At 29.6% G+C, this 22,394-nt stretch overlaps 2 protein-coding genes and 1 long non-coding RNA gene across 3 annotated transcripts; 2 read left to right on the forward strand and 1 right to left on the reverse strand.

Annotated features, from left to right (window-relative positions):
* The first annotated feature begins 2,092 nt into the window (after positions 1-2,092).
* Positions 2,093-4,929, forward strand: LOC114395647 (protein NRT1/ PTR FAMILY 5.7-like). Its single transcript, XM_028357476.1, has 4 exons — positions 2,093-2,270; positions 2,682-2,899; positions 3,124-3,668; positions 3,941-4,929. The coding sequence occupies exons 1-4, from the start codon at positions 2,138-2,140 to the stop codon at positions 4,767-4,769; spliced, it is 1,725 nt and encodes a 574-aa protein (XP_028213277.1). The 5' UTR covers positions 2,093-2,137; the 3' UTR covers positions 4,770-4,929.
* Positions 4,930-8,355: 3,426 nt separating this feature from the next.
* On the forward strand, positions 8,356-11,923 carry LOC114395646 (protein NRT1/ PTR FAMILY 5.6-like). The gene is made up of 4 exons (XM_028357475.1): positions 8,356-8,534; positions 9,032-9,249; positions 10,039-10,583; positions 10,850-11,923. Exons 1-4 carry the CDS (start codon positions 8,390-8,392, stop codon positions 11,721-11,723), a joined length of 1,782 nt encoding a protein of 593 aa, XP_028213276.1. The 5' UTR covers positions 8,356-8,389; the 3' UTR covers positions 11,724-11,923.
* A 4,257-nt stretch (positions 11,924-16,180) lies between these two features.
* On the reverse strand, positions 16,181-17,478 carry LOC114394758. Its single transcript, XR_003662833.1, has 2 exons — positions 17,260-17,478; positions 16,181-16,603 (listed from the first exon to the last, which is right to left on the reverse strand). It is a non-coding gene; the product is annotated as an uncharacterized LOC114394758 (long non-coding RNA).
* Positions 17,479-22,394: the final 4,916 nt, after the last annotated feature.

Raw genomic sequence — 22,394 nt, forward strand, 5'->3', positions numbered from 1 at the left:
TAAGAATTCTCCAATTTATCCTTTCCCTGTTGTACGTTGGTGTTTTGTTTATTCGAACAATCACACAAGCTTGGCTGAACTAACTTGGGGGTAATAAAATAAAAGCAAACAATGTGACCATATGGATCACCTGACTATTTATCTCTTCAACTTGATGTTATTTGCTTATGTTCGTTTGATGTGATTTCAAGTTTTTGGTTTTTAAATGTAAGTGGGAGAATGGACTTCTTAATGGTCTATGCGTAAACACCATGTGTTCCAATTCTCCCCTTAAATTGGAACAATTCAAATGAGTTCACTTTAACCTTGCATATATATACTCTTTTTCATATAAATCAAAAACTAGTTTAAAGCTAAAAAATTAATAAATAGTTAAAAAAATCATTTATTAAATTATAAGTGTTCGATAAAATTAATAGAAAAATAATAAAATTATGATTTATTTAAAAAGAATAATTAAGAAATTAAATAAATATATTAAGGATAAAATTGAAAAAAATATAAAAACTATAAGTTAGTGTTTTAAAAAAAGTTACTTCAAATATCATTTAAAAAACATTACAAACTATTAAAAAAACTCATTTACTAAATAATTAAACAAGTTTTTTAACTAATAAAAAAAATTAAAAACTAGTTAAAATACCTGGTCAAACATAAATATAGCTTTGAAGGAGAGAGGTCTTTAATTATTTTTATAAAATAATATTTAGTAAATTTGAAAATATAATTATAAAAATCTTGTGACATTACTTACAACAAATAAACAAATGCTAAAAAATATTTTCAAGGTTAAAACACTTTTGGAAAAAATGATCCATTAATTACAATGTTCAACTGACACCCCCTCAAGCTAGGGTTTGTCACCACAAAGTGAGGGTCGGAAAGTCTCCTTAAAAACTAACTCATAAAGAGATATAGCCTACCCAGTTATATAAGTATTTATCATGCTCGTTAACCATCCGATGTGGGACTCGCAATAATAAAATATATTAAAAAAGTTATTTATTATAAATTTTAATTATATGATAATAAACGGACTAAAATAGCGTAGTTGATTTGCATACTCAAAGATATTATGAATTTGTGATATATGCAGACATTCAAGATCGTGGGGACGAAAGGTGAATTTGGATTATTCTTGTTTGGACTTCGGAACCCAACAGAAAACATTTTTCTTTTCTTGTGTCACTGGATAAATTTTCTTTTCTGTTTTAACATATGAAGTGTCGGATTTTGAGTTGCGTGCTATGTGTATTAAATGATTTTGATCCCATATGGTGCAAGAGGGGATCAAGTGCTTTAAATTTACGAAAAGAATCTCATTCAATTTGGAGGAAGAACGTAGCGCGCACTGTGTAAGACAGATGAGCTTCTACTAAATGAATTTGAATACTCCATGCTTTTATCCTTGAGTAATAGGAAGTGGTGATGTTAATGTTATAGATAAAAAAATAAGTTACACTTTATCAAATAAAAATTCACCACTGCATGCTTGAATATAAGACTCACTATTTAATAAATTATTAATATTTAATAAAATTTATATCATCTACTTACTTGTGATTAGTTTGTGTGAAAATCAATTTAGATTGACTAAGCTAGATCTTAAATTTAAGTTTTTTATTTATTGAAAAACATGATTGAGGAGAGTCTAAAAAACATTATTTTGTAAATAACATGTCCTTTAACACACATTTTTAATATATATATATATATATATATATATATATATATATAATTTTTTTAACCTTTGTATTTTGTATTGAATTTTAATGCTTTTTTTTTAAAATAAGATAACAAAAATAAAATTCATTACTTATAAGTACCCACAGAAGTTGGGTGTAGCGGAATAAGTTACTCTTTAACAATGTGGCAAGTATGATTCAAATCTCTTAGAAAAATGTTGACATTTTAGCAAAAACTAAAAATAAAATTCATGAATTATAAACGCTCTAATATAATTAAAGTACATAAATATAGTTTTATTAGAACCTGCGAAATAACAATTTTCTTTACTACATACAATAAAATGTACTAAAGAGGCCATGCCACCAACCATAGATAACCTTTGTCCTTTGTTTATATAACGTTCCATCCAAGCGAGGACCCTTTTACTTTGCACTTTCCATTTGTAAAGATGGAGAAGAGAAATGGAGGCAGAATTGAAGAAAATAAAGAGAAATGGGTGCATGATGCATCTGTGGACTATAAAGGAAGAGTTCCTCTCCGTGCTTCCACTGGTGTATGGAAAGCCTCCCTCTTTGTCCTCAGTAAGATACCTTCTTTGCATGAACTTGGTTTAATGTATCAACATTTTATTTCAAGTTTACAATTATGGATAAAAAAAGTAAAAGAATCATTTCAACACTGCTTCGTAGAAGATTTGGATTTTTATTGGCCACCCATAAGAACAATTTCAAGGGGCAAAGTTAGTAACCAGTTTTCAGCGAAAAAAGTGTTAGCAGAAATGATCTTCAAAGCAAAGATGCATTAAAAAACTAGAGAAAAATAAAATCTCCCTCTATTCTGCCTGATCCTGTGCATAATTTCAGGAAATTTTTCTTGTTCTTTTATTGGTTCTTTTCTTAGTTGTGGACTAGTAGTTGTAAAAATGTATAATAAATGTGTTTGACTAACATGAGCACAACATAACTTGGTGGTTTTGTTACAATTTGGAACAGCAATTGAATTTAGTGAAAGGGTAAGCTACTTTGGGATAGCCAGCAATCTTATCTCGTACCTGACTAAAGTGATGCATGAAGACCTTAGTACAGCAAGCAAGAATGTAAACTACTGGTCAGGAACAACAACCCTTATGCCTCTGGTTGGGGGATTTGTTGCTGATGCTTACACTGGTAGATTTTATATGGTCCTGTTTTCTTCATTTGTATACCTCATGGTAAATCTACTATTTCCCCCCCTAATGAATGCACTAAATATTTTATTATAAGTTAGTAACTTATCCTTTTACACCTCATATATCCATTGTTTGATCAATTTGACGCACCTCAGCTGCAACTTTTGTTTTCAGTTTGTTTATATAATTATATATCTCTACAAGTCTACAAGCACTCGTATACTCTTGTCATGAAAAATAAGGTTCATTTCATGATGTGAAACCAGGGATTAAGCCTGTTGACCATGTCTCAATTCATCCCAAGTCTAATGCCATGCAACACTAAGATGTGCCAACAGCCTAGGAAGGTTCATAAAGTGGTTTTCTTGCTTGCCCTTTACTGCATCTCCTTTGGTACTGGAGGATACAAACCATGCTTGGAAAGTTTTGGAGCTGATCAATTTGATGATGATCACTTGGAAGAAAGGAAGAAGAAGATGTCTTTCTTTAACTGGTGGAGCTTTGCACTGTGCTTTGCGTTGCTGCTTGGTGCAACGGTGGTTGTTTATGTTCAAGATTTTGTCAGCTGGGGAGTAGCTACTCTTATCCTAGCTATTCTTATGGCTCTCACTGTCATAGCTTTCTGTGTGGGAAAACCTTTTTACAGGTACAGGAGGGCAGAAGGAAACCCTTTAACACCAATTTTACAGGTCTTAATTGCAGCAATAAGGAAAAGGAATCTAACTTGTCCATCAAATCCTGCTTTATTGCATGAGGTCCCTGAGTCAGAGAGGTCCCAAGGAAGGCTTCTGAGCCACACTAACAGGCTCAGGTATCTATCACACATGGACCTTGTCAGATTGACACTAAATTTTATTTATTGTTAGAATTTAATGAAAGAAGTCAGTATAAAGGTCTTCTTTTACACTTTCATCTAATCTCAATCTAGTGTTTGTTTGTTGACTTTTATAATATTTATTTTAAAATTAAAAGTTAATCGAAACAATGTTTTTGATTGGTTGACAGTTTAAAAACTTTCATATTCACAATGCATGTCTATTAAATTCATCCATTGGAATTAATGCAAATCAATTCAATGAATAGGTTTCTTGACAAGGCTGCAATAATTGAAGAGAAACATTTTGAGCAGAAGTACAATCCATGGAGATTAGCAACAGTGACTAGAGTGGAGGAAACAAAACTTGTTCTAAATATAATTCCCATATGGCTAACTTCATTAACAGTTGGAGTATGCGTGGGACAAGGACAGACACTCTTTGTCAAACAAGCAGCTTCCATGGCCTCTGTTGCAGCAGTTGGTACCTTAATAGCTGTCCCAATATATGATAGGGTTGTTGTTCCAATTCTGAGGAAAGTCACTGGCAATGAAAGAGGCATCAGCATCCTTAGGAGGATCAGCATTGGCATGACATTATCAGTCTTACTCATGGTTGTTGCCGCTTTAGTAGAAGCAAAGAGACTAAGAATGGCTGCACATGAAGTCCTCACGGTAGGGGAAACTAGGCATGAGACTATGAGTGTGATGTGGTTGATACCCCAATACTTGATTCTTGGCATTGGAGATTCATTTTCTCTGGTTGGCTTGCAAGAGTATTTCTATGACCAAGTTCCTGACTCAATGAGAAGCATAGGAATGGCTTTGTATCTTAGTGTGCTTGGAGTAGGATTTTTCTTATGCAGCTTTTTAATCATCATCGTGGAACATATCACGGGTAAAACTGGCAATAGTTGGATTGGGAAGGACATAAATTCAAGTCGTTTGGATAAGTTTTATTGGATGTTAGCTGTCATAAATGCTTTGGTTTTGTGTGTCTTTCTCTTAGTGTCAAAAAGGTACACTTATAAGGCCGTACAGAGAAGAGCTATGGAAACTGATTGTTGTAAGAGTGATGAGGTAGACATGGTGGCTTGATAAGAGCTACTAAGGTGTACCTCTCACTGCTTTATTTTCTCCTGAATCAAATGTTTAATGTATTGTTTCCATATATTAACTGGAATTTGAATTGTAAGTTATTGTTGCAGATTACTCAAAGTATGGCTAACTATACAATAACATAAACAATTGTAGATGACTTCCTGTTTTGTTACCAAAAATATTAGTTAGAGGATATATTCTTTTAAATTTCTTAACCATGGGAAGAATTCTGCAATTGGAGTTAAGTAAGCAAACATTTCTTCTGTTGGTCGATTTGTTGTGAAGTGTGGGATCTAATAAAACTCAAAAGGGCAATTCCTAGCATAGTTGAGTTGACAATCTATCACCATTATTGCACCTGCGTGGAACAAACCCACATAAAAAACAATTAAACCAAGGTAGTAGGAACTTCGTACAAAAGTAATGTCCCTATATGAGTGTGTTTGGATTGCTAGTACCGCATAACAACTTACGTTTTCCAAAGCATGGAAAGGCATACTTTGGGATCCAACGTACGTTCCTTGGCACCGGTTTTTCAAGCATACACTATATCGACTTATTATATGCAGGCAATACAATACTAACTACTATATATGTATATGTGTAATTTAGATAGATTTTATAAGTCGCCTTAAAAAGTCAATAGTTAAATACAAGTTATTTTTATTCTAAGATTTTCCATATTTGTAATTTACATTTGTTGCTCTCAATTAAAATTTTATATAAATGAGTAAGAAGGTTGGATTTTTATTGGCCACCCATAAAAATTTGTTGCCGGCAATACAATACTAACTACTCATGGTTGTTTCCATATCCAAGATTTTTCCTTTTAATGAATTGATAAGTGAATCAATTTATTCCAAATAGTAAAGTTAAAATAAAAGTTTAAATATCATATCCATAGAGACTTTGTTTGTATTTAGGTAAAAAGGTTGTAGAAAATAGTAAATTAAATTATTGAAAATTAAATCAAGCAAGAAAAAGAATTAAAAATGAATTTAATTTAATTAATTAAAGATAAAAAAGATGAGAAAATCCAATAATATTGTAGAAGAAAATTCAGAAGATGATAATGTTGAGAACTTGGCCTACCAGAATTATTCCTTGATGTAATGTTAATTATTTTTCTCTATTTATAATTATTTCAATTTAGACATGCATTTGCTAATACACTCTAACTTTAGTCCCCTGCATGAAAGAGTTTAATTTATCTATTTTCTCTCCCAAATCCTTTTATAGAGCTAAGTAAATTGCATTAAAAATAGAGATGTATAACAGACTAAAACAAATAACGTCATGTAAATGGATGATCAAACCACAAGTAATAATATTAAGCATAAGAAAGGATAATGCAAAAGTAATATTCATAAATAGGTAGGAAGATAAATTACATCAAGACTAGTTGACTGTCAAGTTCCTAATAAAGGGGATTTAACCTCTCATTGTCATGGAGACTGAAAATATTTAGTAAAAGGGAAAAAGATAAAAAAAAAAAAGAAATGGAGGGAAGAGATGACTCTGATTGCTTGTTTCTCCTAATTGGAATTTTTGTGTGTCTTCTCCTTCTTTTCTTTTCTTCTTTTATAGGTGTAAATTAACGGACGTCTGAATTAGTCTGATTACCTTAATTAGTCATTATTTCCTTAATTAGCCTTCTTTCCTTAATTATTATGTTTTTCTTAATTAATCATTCTTTCCTCAATTAGTTTGTTTTCCTTAATTATTCATGTATTTCTAGGCTTTATTTTACTCACTAAACTTCACAAATCCATCACTTTTAATATTTTCTGCACAAAAATTTAAATGATGTTAATTTAACAATTATTTGCTCAAAAAGGAAAAATTATAAGAAAAAAATTACAAATTCTTATATAATTTAACCCAAAAATATGCTCATAATTAAAAGTTATCAAACCCCAAGATTCTCACTAACTCCACCAAGGCCAAAAGGTACCTGAAAATGGGCCCAAAATATAAATATGGGTTGAACTGATTTGATGTCACCAACCCACAAATAGCATGTTTGGTTCACAACTAATCAGTTGAGTTATTGTTTTGATAATAATTGGCCGAATCAAATAAAGTTAAACCAGTCCACAATACATATATGATCCAATAGCAAGCTTAGGTTGGTCATGTGACTGTTTTTCAGTCAAGCCGATCAAACCACTAAAGTGAGTTTTGTCTCTTTCAGTAAAGTATTTTCTATACGCATGATCAAGGAATTAAATCCCTATTAACATAAATTCATTTATCTACCAATTGTGCTGGATCTTGTTGGTTTGTGAAGAATAAAAATCATAAACATAAGAAAGGTAGAAAACATAAATTTTTGGAAGTAACATTGTAATTGATTGATTAAAAGATACAAATGATACTATATGAGTGATAAGTGTTATGCATACGTAAATAATATACTAACATCACATAGCAATTATCTAACTATTTTCTATTTTTACTACTTATTTTGTGTAAAACAATAGGAACTTAACTTCTTTTGAATTTTATCTAGAAGATGCTAAAATTAAGTAAATAACACTAATTTTGGTTGAATTTTTGTTGTAGGAAGTAACAGAGAAATGAAAAAGCTTATGAAGAATTGACAGTCTCACTCAGCACGATAGTCTCACTCAATGAGTTGGAGTCGCTCAACGTGAAAGAAGCCGCTTAGCGCAAGGAAGTTTCATTGGAAGACAACTTTAATCCACACTCATCATCAATCTCACCTTTCGAGCGTTTGTCTTCTCTCCTTATATACTTTGTTATTAAGTCTCACATTTATTTTGTTAAATATTGTTTTTTGATGCACAAAATTCTGTTTTTCATTCATTAATTGCTTGATAATTATATATATATATATATATATATAAAACTCTGAGTACAAGCATAAAATCATTCAAATACAATACTCAATCTTATCGTTTTATATTACTTATGCAACTTGGTATACTTGTCAAGGAAACAATAAGCTATATATTTATGACTTATTTAAATTATATATATTACTAACAAACTAACAACTCACTGATGAGGTCAAAGAAAAAAAAAATCCACTAATATTCTTACAAACTAATTGCTCCTAACAAATACTAAAGATTATTAAATAAACAATGTTAATATTATATATACCAATAATATCAAAATAATATGAATAAATTAAATATTGGTAAATAGAGAGTAATAAACGTATACTAGTAATATTAAAATATTACTATTAATAAATACAATTAAAAATAAATTATTATATATTTATTGAATATTAATAATATTAAATTTTACAAGAATAAATATGTTCTACTACTAATAAATAAATAATATATTGATAATAGAATTTAAATATAAAAGACCAAAATTACACAACTATAATATTTGAGAGACACAAAATACAATTAAATCAAGTTAGCCCGTAAAAATTCTTTACATTGCATGTAATATTTACTTACAGTTTTATCTCAATCATTAATGGAGAACCTGCTAAATATTAATTCTCTTTAATGCATGCATTTGAATGTACTGACTGATGAGGCCACCAGCCATAGACGTTACCATTTTCCTTTGTCTATATAACATTCCATCGGAGTGAGGATCCTTTTCACTTGCAGTTTCCATTTGTTAAGATGGAGCAAGAAATGGAAAAGAGAAATGTAGTCAGAATTGAAGAAAATGAAGAGAAATGGGTGCATGATGCATCTGTGGATTATAAAGGCAGAGTTCCTCTCCGTGCTTCCACTGGTGTATGGAAAGCCTCCCTCTTTGTCCTCAGTAAGATACCTTCACATAGGTTTAGTTTTGTGTATCAACATTTTATTTCAAGCTAGCTTGCAACTGCGGTTACAGAAAGTAAAAATAAAAAATAAAAAAACAAAAAAATCATTTCAACACTGCTTCATAGTTCATTTATAGCTTTATCTTCATCATAAATTAATAAATTGTGTTCAAGCATGTAAAAAAAAAAGCTGCACCTACTGGAAGATTTAGATTTTTATTGGCCACCCATATGAACAATTCAAGGGGAAAATTAGTAACCAGTTTTCAGCAAAAAGAGTGTTAACATACACTGATATACGGTAACAGCCAAAAGAGTCAAAGCTAAGGTGCATTCCAAAACTAGAGAAAAATATAATTTCCTCTGTACAGTTTTAGGAATTTTTTCATATATATTTATTGGTTATTGGTTGTAGTCATAAAAATGTGTTATAAACATGTTTGATTAATATGAGCACAATATAACTTGGGGATTCCGTTTCATTTTGGAACAGCAATTGAACTTAGTGAAAGAGTAAGCTACTTTGGGATAGCCACTAATCTTATCTCGTACCTGACTAAAGTGATGCATGAAGACCTTCAAACAGCGGCCAAGAGTGTAAACTACTGGTCAGGAACAACAACCCTGATGCCTCTTGTTGGGGGATTTATTGCTGATGCCTACACTGGCAGATTTTATATGATACTGTTTTCTTCATTTGTATACCTCATGGTAAATCTACTATATTCACCCCCTAATGAATGCCTACACATTTTATTATAACTTAGCAACTTATCCTTTTACACCTCATATAGCCAATGTTTGATCAATTTGACACGGTCAAATTATTCACACACCTCAGGCTGGATTTTTATTTTCAATTTGTTTATATAATTATTTTATGGTTTAAGTAAGTTTTTATATCAAATACATACTTTTCTCTGGTGCTCATTTTTTATTATCCAATATTTGTCCTTGTCCCTTTTCCATGTCTTGCTCCTGCATTATAAAGAGGTATTGACTTGGATCTTGAAACTTTCAGGTGGAATACCTTATACCTCACCGTGATTCAATAAAATCCTTTTATTGGCCGATTAAAATACTAAATAAAAATATAATTTTTACACTTATTTTCTAATAAATTTTTATTTTATATTAAATCCTTAATAAAAAATTTTTTTTAGTCCTTGAATTTTTTAAAACTTTGATAAATTACCAAATTTTATGTTTATTCTCTAATAAATTAATAAATTTTATTTTATTTTCAGCTATTAACAAATAAAAATAATTTATTAGAAAACAAACGTAAAATCGTTAATTTATAAAGAACTAAAAATAAAATTATTATTTTATTAGACATTAATATAAAATAAAAATTTATTAAGAAATAAATCTAAAAATTAAATATTTATTTAAGATAAAAAATATATTTAATTCTTATAATATATATCATTACAAGCACTGATTGTCTGATATACTGTTGCCACGAAAAATAAAGCTCATTTCTTGATGTCAAGCCAGGGATTAAGCCTGCTGACTATGTCTCAATTCATCCCAAGTTTAAAACCATGCAACAATGGGGTATGCCATCGGCCAAGGAAGGTTCATGAAGTGGTTTTCTTCCTTGCCCTTTACTGCATCTCCTTTGGTACTGGAGGATACAAACCATGCTTGGAAAGTTTTGGAGCTGATCAATTTGATGATGATCACTTGGAAGAAAGGAAGAAGAAAATGTCTTTTTTTAATTGGTGGAATTTCGCTATGTGCTTTGCATTGCTGCTTGGTGCAACAGTGGTTGTTTATGTTCAAGACTTTGTTAGCTGGGGAGTTGCTACTCTTATTGTCACTATTCTTATGACTCTCACTGTCATAGCTTTCTGTATGGGAAAACGTTTTTACAGGTACAGGAGGACAGAAGGGAACCCTTTAACACCAATTTTACAGGTCTTAATTGCGGCAATGAGGAAAAGGAATCTATCTTGTCGTTCAAACCCTGCTTTGTTGCATGAGGTCCCAGAGTCAGAGAGGTCTCAAGGAAGGCTTCTGAGCCACACTAACAGGCTCAGGTATCTATCACACATGGACCTTGTCAGATTGACACTAATATTTTTATTGATACAATTTAATGGAATAAATAATACAAAAGATGTTTTACATTATCATTCAATCATAAATTATCATATGATAAGTTATTGATATATTTTTAAAATAAATATCTTAAAAATTAATCTAAACATGACTTTTTAATGGTTTATAGCTCTTGCATAAAAACCTTTACACTAAAAGTACATGCGTATTAAATTAAATTAATGCAAATCAATTCAATGAATAGGTTTCTTGACAAGGCTGCAATAATTGAAGAGAAACGTATCGAACAGAAGTACAATCCATGGAGATTAGCAACAGTGACAAGAGTGGAGGAAACAAAACTTGTTCTAAATATAATTCCCATATGGCTAACTTCATTAACAGTTGGAGTAACCGTGGGACAAGGACAGACACTCTTTGTCAAACAAGCAGCCGCTACCAACTTAAAGATAAGCCACAGTTTCAAAATCCCACCAGCTTCCATGGCCTCTGTTACAGCAGTTGGTACCTTAATAGCTGTCCCAATATATGATAGGATTACTGTTCCAATTATGAGGAAATTCACTGGCAATGAAAGAGGCATCAGCATCCTTAGGAGGATCAGCATTGGCATGGCATTATCTGTCATAGTCATGGTTGTTGCTGCCTTAGTAGAAGGAAAGAGACTAAGAATGGCTACACATGAAGTCCTCACTGTAGGGGAAACTAGGCATGAGACTATGAGTGTGGTGTGGTTGATACCCCAATACTTGATTCTTGGCGTTGGAGATTCATTTTCTCTAGTTGGCTTGCAAGAGTATTTCTATAGCCAAGTTCCTGACTCGATGAGAAGCTTAGGAATGGCTTTGTATCTTAGTGTGCTTGGAGTAGGATTCTTCTTAAGCAGCTTTCTAATCATCATTGTGGACCGTGTCACGGGGAAAACTGGCAATAGTTGGATTGGGAAGGACATAAATTCAAGTCGTTTGGATAGGTTTTATTGGATGTTGGCTGTGATTAATGCTTTGGTTTTGTGTGTCTTTCTCTTGGTGATAAAAAGGTACACTTATAAGACCGATCAGAGAAGAGCTATTGAAACTGATTGTTGCAAGAGTGATGGGGTGGAGATGGTAGCTTGATGAGAGCTACTATGTGTGTGTTTTGGTGGTAGGTGGAGATGCGGTAACGGGAACAGATGTTGGGACCGGTAATTCAAACATGCTCTTGTACCTCTCACTACTATATTTTCAGCTGAACAAAATGTCGTAGGTTACCCATAGTAGGGCTAAGTAAAATATCCTCTTAATTAAATTTCTTAACCGTGGGAAGAATTCTGCAATTGGAGTTAAATAAACAAACATTTCTTCTGTTGTTTCATTTGCAGTGTAGTGCGTAAAAATGGATATGTTTGTTTAAATTTAAAAAACAATTGTGAAATAAATACTTTTAAAATAAGTTTTTTTATTAAATAATTAAATAGAATTTTCTTCTTAAAATAAGCAAAAATTCTTTTTTTTTTTTAAGCAGAAGCCGTTCAAATAAACATAAAAAAGGTACCAACTCGTGTATTCTAATTATATTATTGAATCCTAAAAATAATATGTGCTTTACATTTATGTAAATGTTGTGATTTAATTTAGTGATGTCGAAAAGTTTCACACGTCGGGTGTTTAGCTGTCCAATCTGCATAACCCAATCTGTGTAACCAACCAATCTGACGAGTACTCAAATGGCAGGTTGGGTTGACTAGTTAGATTAACTCCTCTTTTGTATTATATTTTTAAATATACTTAGGTACTATATCTCATGGAATTTTATAGCTCGTGGACTAAATTAAAGTTCACTCTTTAAAGTGGATAAATAATTCATTATAGCTTCATTAATTTTGTTTTGTTTAAAATTGTAAAACCATGTGAAGGATTTTTTGTTGTTGTAATAATTAGAATTTAAAATAAATGAACATGGTAGCTTAAAGTTTATGTTCATCTCTTAAGTATCAACAATTAAATTGATTCCTTAATTTACTGATTTTAATGTTTTAGAATATTTTTTCTTTTTAATTATATCTTTTTTATCAGTCTTTTTAATTATATCTGATCATAAAATTTAAAGAAAAAAATTAAGATGAAAAGAATGATTACAATTTTTATAATAATTTCTTAATAAATTGGTAGGTCAACCCAACTCATCTCAGATTATGTTGAATTGGAATTTTTTACACAGTAAAAATATGATTCTAACTTAATCCAACTCATTTTTTATGGATCAAGGATGAATTAGATTGGATTGGCTCGTTTGAGGTCTCAAATTTAATTGGGGTAATTACTTATGTACTTCTCATCTTGTTTCTTACGCTAAATGTAAAATTAAATTTCAGGTTTTCTTTTGTAATGTAAATTTTTATATTTTGAAAAATTATTTCAGAATGTAATTTTACATTTCAGAGTAAATGTTCTGGAAACTTAAAAAAAATGCAGGAAGTAACATTGGAGCTGCACAGGAAGCAAGTGTCTCTGATTGGGAGGAAGAACATAAGGTTCATCCACTTGGAGAGAGACATGAGAATCTCTTGTAATAAGCCACAATATTTTAATGCAACTAAGTGCAAAAGTCGCAGTGTTAAACTGTGAAGCACCTCACACTGCACCAAGGTTACCTGCTTAATTTAGTTGCCCTGACTCTTTACAATTTACAAAGCCACATATTTGATTGTACAATTTTAGTGAAAAATATGGGAACCCACTGATCGAAATCAAAAGTTATTTTTGGAGTAATTTTTTTTACGCTAAATATATTTTCTTCCAAATCGTTAACTCAAAATGAATTAGTCTCTTATTATTGGAAGAAAATATATTTAACGTACATTAAAAAAATGACCTAAAATATATATTTTTTCTATAAAATATAAATTTATATAAATACGTCATTTTATTACATTTTATATTTCATTAACTTGTTTATCAAACATTTTTAAGCGTTTGTCTATCGAATTCTGCTGTAGAGATTGTCATTAGAATGAACAAATTACTAGCTCACTCAATATTAAGTTTGATTATAAAAACTTACACTTCATTATATTGTAGGATCTCTTTCAACAAGCTGATAGTGCATAATTAACCAAGCGAAGGTAACAATTCTCATTCCTACATTCATTTCAACACATTCTCATTTCCTTTGTCTATGTAACAGACCCTCCCTGGGAAAACTCTCTTGGCATTGTAAAAATAGAGCAAGAAATGGAGAAGAGGATGCAAGGTAGAAGTGAGGTAGAGAAATGGGTGCATGATGCATCTGTGTATTATAAGAAAACTTACACTTCCCTTTTTGTTCTTAGTAAGAAATTTACAAGAGTTTTATGCATCATCATTTTATTTCCAGAACAAAGTAAAAAACTTAATTAAGCAGTATTTATTTTTAGTAGTTATCTTGTAACCTTCATTCTCATTAAAAATATATATTAAAATGTGTTGACACATGTCAAATAACAACTACGTACCAACTCTTTAAAAGATTTAAATTATTAATGGCTATTGGCTAACCATATTCCTCAAACAATTCAAAGCAGAAGTTTGAATTTCTGCATGATGAGATGTTCATATATAGGATTTGGTCATAAAATAAGATTATCTCTTATGAATTATACATGTAAAAATTAAAAGTAAATTCGTTAACCAGTTTTAATTATAAAAAAAGTGTTCATATAAGAAATTATTAGGTAATGTTGAACTACTACGTGTGTATGGTGCTTATCAATTTCTATGTGATACATATTGGTTACAGAAAATAAGTAATAATATTTCATTATGTGTTATGTGAAGATTAGTCGAACCCATGATAGTCCAACATTAACAAATAATTTCTCGTGTTCATCGAGTGTATCCAGTAGAAACTGTCAAATGATCTTGAAAGTAAAGGTGCATTGCATTCCAAAACTAGAGAAAATCAAATTTCCATCTTTACAGCTTGGTACTCCACACAATTTTAGCGTAATTAAACTGTCTTCTTATTTATTGGAGTTAGGGAGTAGTCATAAATTAAATTGTATAACATACATATCTATTTAATTGTTGGGTAATCAACGTTCCCTCAAATAAAATTACTTATACACATACACAAAAGATCGTGAAAACACAACAAAGATTATACCATAAAAAAAATAATAACGAGTTCAAGAATTTAACGTGGTTCGACATCTCTTGTCTACGTCCATAGAATTGTCTCAAAAGTATTTAATTATCATAAAATAATTAAAAAATTGTAACTCATCCTAAATTTTGTATCACTTTACAAATTCGAATATCCCACTTAATAGTTACAAGAAATTATAACACTCTTACTCAAAGATATTTTTCTCACAACAAAATGACATTGTTTCACAATCTCTCTTCTCACACATTCTCTCTTCAGGTGTATCTTTTCCACTAACTTTCTTCTCTATTTATAGTGAAGATTGTCACCAACTATAATAAATAAGTTTTCTTGAAAGTTGAAAAAAAAAACTCTCAATGCATCCATTCAAATGAGTTTCATCTAGTGAACTGCAATCTTTGACTTTGCATTTAAACCACCTAAACCTTAGTGGTAAAAATTCAATTCCCACTATGCATTAAATGCACCTTATCTTTTGGCTTGAAACTCTACAATATTCCTCCTCGAGCGAAAAGAGAAATATTTTTCGATCAATTTGAAAGAGAACAAACCCCCCCTCCAAATGGTGTATCTCCCAACACTTTTACAACATCTGAAAACTTCATTTTCTTCTTCACTTTGCTATCATGATTCCTCTTCTAGGCTTGTCCATCCAAATAGCAAAGGTTACCTTTATTTTTCTGTCATCACAACACCAAGTGTCTCCCCTTGTACACTTTGCATCCCCACTTTGAACCAACATACTTGTACCCTTGTGATGTTATTTCCCTCATAAAAATGATATTGACAACAACAGAAGGTACAAACCTCACATTTGAGAAAGTTTGAATAGCACCATCATAGAGCTTCATCCTCATGCTCCTTATGCCTTCAACCCTTATTTTTTCACGATTCCCTAACTTGAAATGGCTGAATTCTCCATCGATTTTTAAAGTGTTAAACATCTCCCAGTCTTTACAAATGTGCTTTGAGGTAGCAGAATCCATCACTCATTTTGTTTTAGCAACCTCATCGCTTGTTGCCGAAAACAAGTTATCTTCATCTTCAACATTTTTTACTACATTAGCTTAGGAGTTGACACTATTTTTGTTCATATCACTTAATTTCTTCAAGTCATTCTTCATTTGTTTGTACCTCGCTTGCACATGATCATTCTCACGGCAATAGTAACATTGCATGTTACTTATATATATCTCGTTGTGGATGCGATTGCGATTTTGATCTTCCTCTTAGTCCAACATGTCTCCTTGAATGATTCCCCCGGCACTCAAACTCTACCACAACTAGTGCATGTGTTCATCATCAACATTTTCTATTTTTCATCATTCTCTCTAAGAAAGGTGGTCACCTAATCCAACTTCAAAGTTGATCTTCTCACAAGCAGTGTTTGAACCAAAGCTTTGAAGGACTTTGATAGTAAGGCCAACAACAACAATGTCTGCTCTTCATCAGTAATTTTATCATCTGCATTCGACAATTAATTTACTGGTTGATTGAACTTGTTGATGTGATCATGAAAATCTCCTTGCATCTCCATTTTGAGTTGATACAACTCCATATTCAAACAAAGGCGATTGGTTAGCAACTTTGACGCATATATATTTTTGAGCTTCTCCCACAAGACCTTTGGTGTTGTCTCCTTCAACACATTGTGCTCACAACCCTCATTTGGATCTTAATCCACTCAGTTTCATTTATAAAAGCTAGCATTTCATCTTCTAACACCTGATGAAGACCTTGCTACACCAAAAGGTCTTGAATAGTACTTTGTCAAATAATAAAATTTATTTTTTCATCAAACATTGGTATCTCGAACCTTTGTGTGCTCCCGACCATAACTCTAATACCACTGTTGGGTAATCAATGTTCCCTTAAATAAAATTACCCACACCAACAAAAGATCGTGAGAACACAACAAAGATTACACTGTAGGAAAAATAATAACAAACATAAGAATTTAGCATAGTTCAAAACTTCTTGCCAACGTCCACAGAATCGTCTCAAAAGTATTTCACTATTACAAAATGATTACAAAATTGTAACTCACCTTAAATTGTGTATCATTGTTCAAACTCGAGTACCACACTCAATAGTTATAAGAAATGATAACACTCACACAAAGACACTTTTCTCTCAACAAAGTGACTTTGTTTCACAATCTCTCTTGTCACACACTCTCTTTTCATGTGTATATTTTTCACTAATTATTTTCTCTATTTATTGTGAAGATTGTTATCAACTATAATAAATAAGTTTTCTTAAAAGTTAAAACAAAAATAACTTTTAATACATCTATTCAAATAGGTTTCATCTAGTAAAATATAAAATTTCACTTTATATTTAAACCATGTAAATTAAACCTTAGTGGAAAAAATTCAATTTTCACTATACATTAAATACAATGATTTGAACTCTACATCAATTAACATGAGCTTAACTTTGTGATTTTGTTTCAATATATGGAGCAGTATTGAATTTAGTGAAAGGGTAAACTACTTTGCCATAGCCGGTAATCTTGTCACGTACCTGACTAAAGTAATCCATCAAGACCTCAGTACAGCTGCCAAGAGTGTAAACTACTGGTCAGGAACAACAACCCTTATGTTCAAGACTTTGTGTCAATTGGTGAGCTGCTAGTCTCATCCTCACTATTCCCATGGCTCTCACCACCATAGCTTTCTATGCAGGGAGGCCTTTTTATAGGTACAAGCAGCCGGCAGGAAACCCTTTTAGGCCAATTTTACAGGTTTTAGTTGCAGCGATAAGGAAAAGAAATTTTACAGGCTAATTTTAAGTACTTTTCTTAAAAGTATAAATTAATTAAAAAAATCTTATAATTACAGAGAAAGTATTATATATAATAGTCTGAATGTTAGAATTCAGCTGAGCGAGGTACACGTAGTTGAATTGAGTATAAATCAATATAAAACTTTTTATGTTATAGTATAAAATATTTATGAATTTTATTAATAATTAATTTCAAATTCAAGATTTTACTTAAAATATTTGAGTGAGACTTTAACACAGATCTAAGATATTCAAGTTAAATTAAAAGATACATGTACACTTTACGGTACACAAAATATTGATTTGTTAGTTATTGATATGAGAACATTAAACGTGATAAGAGTAATTCTTTTTTATATGTGAACGTTATAAAACGTGATGGGGAATAAGAATATCGATTCAGTTATTTTTTGAAACAAAATCAAAACTTTCTCCTAGTTATTGTTTATCTAGTGAAAGTTTTTTTCTTGCAATATAATAATTGTTATTTCCTTGATACATGTAAGGTATCTGATTTTGACTTTAGGGTTATGTGTTTTAAGATTAGATCTTATATATGATACAAGAATAGATCACTACAAATAAAAAATAAAAAAATACCTCTTGCAAATTTATGAAAATAATATGATTTCGATTTGGAAGAAGAACATGGGGAATCTCTTGTAAATCAAGACACGATATTTTAAATTTTTTATTCAATAAAGTGCAAAAGTCGCTATGTAATTGAAGTTGTGAAGCACACCACTACTCCAAGCTGTACTTGCTTTAGTCATCCTGGCCCTTTACAATTTACAGAGCCACAGTGTATGCATGTGCGGCCTGTGATTGAAATCAAAAGTTACTCCAACGTATATAATTTAGTGTATGTGTGTGGACTAGGGTTCATAAATAAAATAAATTTTAAATATTTTTATTTTAATTAAAAATGATTTTAAAGTAAAATATCTTATGTTGTATTAATACTTTTATTGGAAAAAAATACAGTTGAAAGAAATGGATTTCATTGCAGAAGTCACCTAAGGTTTCTTTGGCTTATAATTATATATTTTGAAACTAAAATCCCGCTGGAGACCATTAACTCCTCAGTTTGAAAACGTGTACAAATAAGTTTAAAAGGAAAAGATCCCGTATTGTTTCTAACTTTCTATAACATCCAAGATACTTCACATCTTTCTTGAATTTGTTATATATACAAAATGCTCGTTATTTTAAATTACACAAAATTCATCATATAATAAATCACTGAAGTATCTCTAATATTCATGGAGATGTTAATCAACAGCTATTTTTCTTATGTAAAATTAATGAAAGTACTCATATTGTATTATTTGTTGTTGTGTTTTTATCCTCACTATTCAAAACTAACTTCATTTGTTTTTAAAGCTGCGGTAAATGAATTATTAAATACTTATAATCTAAAACATTAAATAATATCGAAGTTGCATAAGAGAATATACGACAAATTAAGTTATAGATTCAATCTTCAAAATAAAAGGACGTAAATTATTGCAATTAATATTCAGTTTAAAATAATAATAAAAAATTGAAAAACTGTAGTATATCTAAAACTATAGTCAGATAACTTAATTGATTTTTGTCATCTTACATTTGTCACATAATAGTTAAATAAGATGCGTCAAATATTATGTGACAAAAACACAAAATAACAAAAAATCGATTAATTATCAGCATAATTTATTTTTGGCTAAGTTAAATTTTTGTCCCTTCTTATAATTTCTAATCAATATTTCATCCCAATTTTTAATTCTACAATTTCAATCTCTTTTTTAAAAAAAAAATTCATATTTTTTGTTCAACAGTTAAACATTTGTCCGTTGACGGTTAAAACCTAACTTTTACTGCAAGGCGACATTTATTAGATGATGTTGCAATTAATAATTTAAGTTACATCTCACTTTCGGTCTCCTTATTTTTTATTATCTGAAGTCTTCCAATGAAATTTATAATTTCAAAAATAAGAAAAGTGGTTAAGTGGGAATTTCAACTCATGGCTTTCTCTTTTTCTTGCACCATCTAAATAATTAAGTCAATTAATTTTCTTAATCATATTTTTATTACCATCTTATTGATATAAAGTATTTATTGATTTTATTAATAAATAATCTCTACTGAAAACTGATGGATAATTTTTGATGAAATTATTTCTTTTTAATCACATTTGTTTTCATCCATAATGTTTAAATTCAAAACCTTTGTTTAAGAAATAAGTTCAGTATTATTCAAACCAATAAATGATTGATTTTTTGAATCATAATATAAACATTATATTATAGTGGTATATAAAATATATAATTTTTAAAAAAAATAATTATTCAATGTCAAATCAAGTTTGAAATAATAAATAATAAATTTATATAACTAGAATTTTTAAAAATGTTTTATAAATCAATTATATAATTTATTATTTAATATATTTTTCAATAATAAATATAATCATATGGTAATTTTAATACCCATGTGTAGCGCAATGTTATTAGGTACACTAGTATTATAGGTGTGATTTAGTTTTATTTAAATATTTTAATTTGATTATGTAATTATTATTATTAACACTAAGGAAAAGACTGCCTCTCCATTTAAAAAAAAAAATAAGATAATGGAGGTTATATAACTGTGGGCGGTTTGTTAGAATAAAATACTAAGAAAGAAATAGTAATTTACAAGTATGGTTATAGGAATAAAATAAACACAAACCAAATTTTGTCACGGGACTCTGTTGCAAATAGCTACTGATTTAGCGACTGCCTCATATATATGGTAAACACCAAATTTGCTTAGCGACTAGTTTCGAAACAGCTGAAACAGTGCTAATTCCTGAATTTTAGCAGCAGTGGCCAAGTCAGTCGTATATATTTTCAAAACCATCAGTTATAATAGACAATTGGCGACAGAAATAAGCAGTTGGTAAATATATAATATTTACGACCGAATAAACGGTCGCTAAAGTTGGTGAAGATAAAGCAAAATCAGAAATCTTTCATTATTTTTATAGGTTTAATTTTTGGGAATTTTATCCCAACTTTTTAATTTGACATATTTTAAGCGCAAAAGTTTGGAGTAAAATTTGACAAAAAAAGTAAAAAGTTAGCGGTAAATTTTTCAAAAAAATGTTGGGTGAAAATTTGCCAAAATAATAAAAAATTGCAGGTAGAAAATGCAATTATGGTAGAAGTAAATGACAGATGATAAAATTTGCAAATTTCTTAAATGTTAGAAATAAAATATATCAAATTAATTTGTTGAGGATAATATTTGTCAAAAATTAAAAAGTTAGGGTAAAAAGTACAATTAAGTTTTTTTGTAATATAAAATTTTAAAAGTAAATTCTTGACATTTAAGATGATGTAAAAAAATAAATATTTTTTAAAAAAATACTTATTCCTATCTTTCTATTCTTTTTTTACTACATCATTTATACTATAAATAATATTAAAATAAATAACATATTATATTATTTTAATAATACAAATATTATAATATTAAAATAAATAATGCTCAAGTGTTGTGTTCAATTTTGTAGGGGAGTATAATATTGGTGATGAGTTGCAAAAAAATAAGAAAAAATGGAATAAAAAGATGAAACTTAAATTAATGTGATTTTAGGAGTGACCAGGAGTCGATTTGATTCAATTTAGATGATTTTTCAATCCAAACTAATCAACTTAATTTGTTTAGTTTAGTATTGGATGATTGGTTTTGCTTAATTTTTTTTATCATAACTCGAAATAAACCAACCCAATTTGTGGGATTTGTTTTTGTTTGGATCTCGGGTTTCATAAAAAAATGTTCTAAAATTAAGAAGAAAAAAAAGTAAAAGAAAACTCATGTACAACAACTATATTATCATTAAGTAAAAAAAAAAAACAATTACAACATGCGATAGTAGGTATCTAATAGCAGTGGTCAACAACTATAATATGTTTTCCAATATCAGTAAATTTTTCAAAAAAAAGCAAATACACCCTTCAATTATCTAACAACTTAACAAAACAAAACAAAACAAAAAATAAATAAGAATTGTATTGTTAAAGTAAAAGACTTAAATATAATTTTGGTCTCCTTATTTTTAAAATTCATAAATTTCATCTCTAAAAATCATAAATTTCATCTCTCTATTTTAAAATAAAGAGGTTTAGTTTTCACATTTTCAAATTTTACAATTTTAATTCTTATTTTAAAGTAGAACCTTTTAGTATCCCAATTTTGTAAAGTCTAGGAAATGTAATAAAAAAATGAAAAGGAAACAATTCGAGACAGACAAAGTTCTCTTTATAACAGTAGAAAGTAGAACATGAACAAAGAAGGAGGAAGAATACTGCAATAAATCCTTTATTTTAATTTTTATTAAAGAAAATAAAAAGGTTTTTGGTCCAATAAAAAGGTATCACTTGCTTACGTACTCCTTGATGTAAAATAACAAATCCATATATATATATATATAACAGGTCACGAGATAAATGAAGAAGGTTATAGGTTGAAATTTTTCCTTGATCACTTTTACACCATTTTCTAAATCATAAATTTTCCGGGCAGACTGAAATAATATAATTAAAAAAGACAATTAAAATTGTTCATTTTTCAGAATTAGAAGATGAAAATTGTAAAAACTTAAATATTATTTTAGTGGCTATAAGTTAGTAAATTTTAAATTTTGGTTCCTGGAGTTTTTTTTTATATTTTCAGTTCTAATAAATTTGTATTTTTTAATTTTGGTCCTTGTAATTTGTTTTGTTCAGTTTTAGTCACCATAAGTTCATATTTTTTCAAAATAATATTTTTAAGATTTTTATTTTTATTTTTAATTCTTCTAAGTTCACGTTTACAAGGATGAAAATTTGAAAAATGTAAAGTTA

Source organism: Glycine soja, chromosome 18, assembly GCF_004193775.1.
Source record: "Glycine soja cultivar W05 chromosome 18, ASM419377v2, whole genome shotgun sequence".
NCBI classification, from domain to species: domain Eukaryota; kingdom Viridiplantae; phylum Streptophyta; class Magnoliopsida; order Fabales; family Fabaceae; genus Glycine; species Glycine soja.

Excerpts from the sequence above, each read along its gene's own strand:
- LOC114395647 (XM_028357476.1), top strand. The coding sequence starts at position 2,138 with ATGGAGAAGAGAAATGGAGGCAGAATTGAAGAAAATAAAGAGAAATGG. Across the intron at positions 2,271-2,681 it reads AGCCTCCCTCTTTGTCCTCA|CAATTGAATTTAGTGAAAGG; the intron begins GTAAGATACCTT and ends AATTTGGAACAG. Across the intron at positions 3,669-3,940 it reads AGCCACACTAACAGGCTCAG|GTTTCTTGACAAGGCTGCAA; the intron begins GTATCTATCACA and ends TTCAATGAATAG.
- LOC114395646 (XM_028357475.1), top strand. The coding sequence starts at position 8,390 with ATGGAGCAAGAAATGGAAAAGAGAAATGTAGTCAGAATTGAAGAAAAT. Across the intron at positions 9,250-10,038 it reads CTTCATTTGTATACCTCATG|GGATTAAGCCTGCTGACTAT; the intron begins GTAAATCTACTA and ends ATGTCAAGCCAG. Across the intron at positions 10,584-10,849 it reads AGCCACACTAACAGGCTCAG|GTTTCTTGACAAGGCTGCAA; the intron begins GTATCTATCACA and ends TTCAATGAATAG.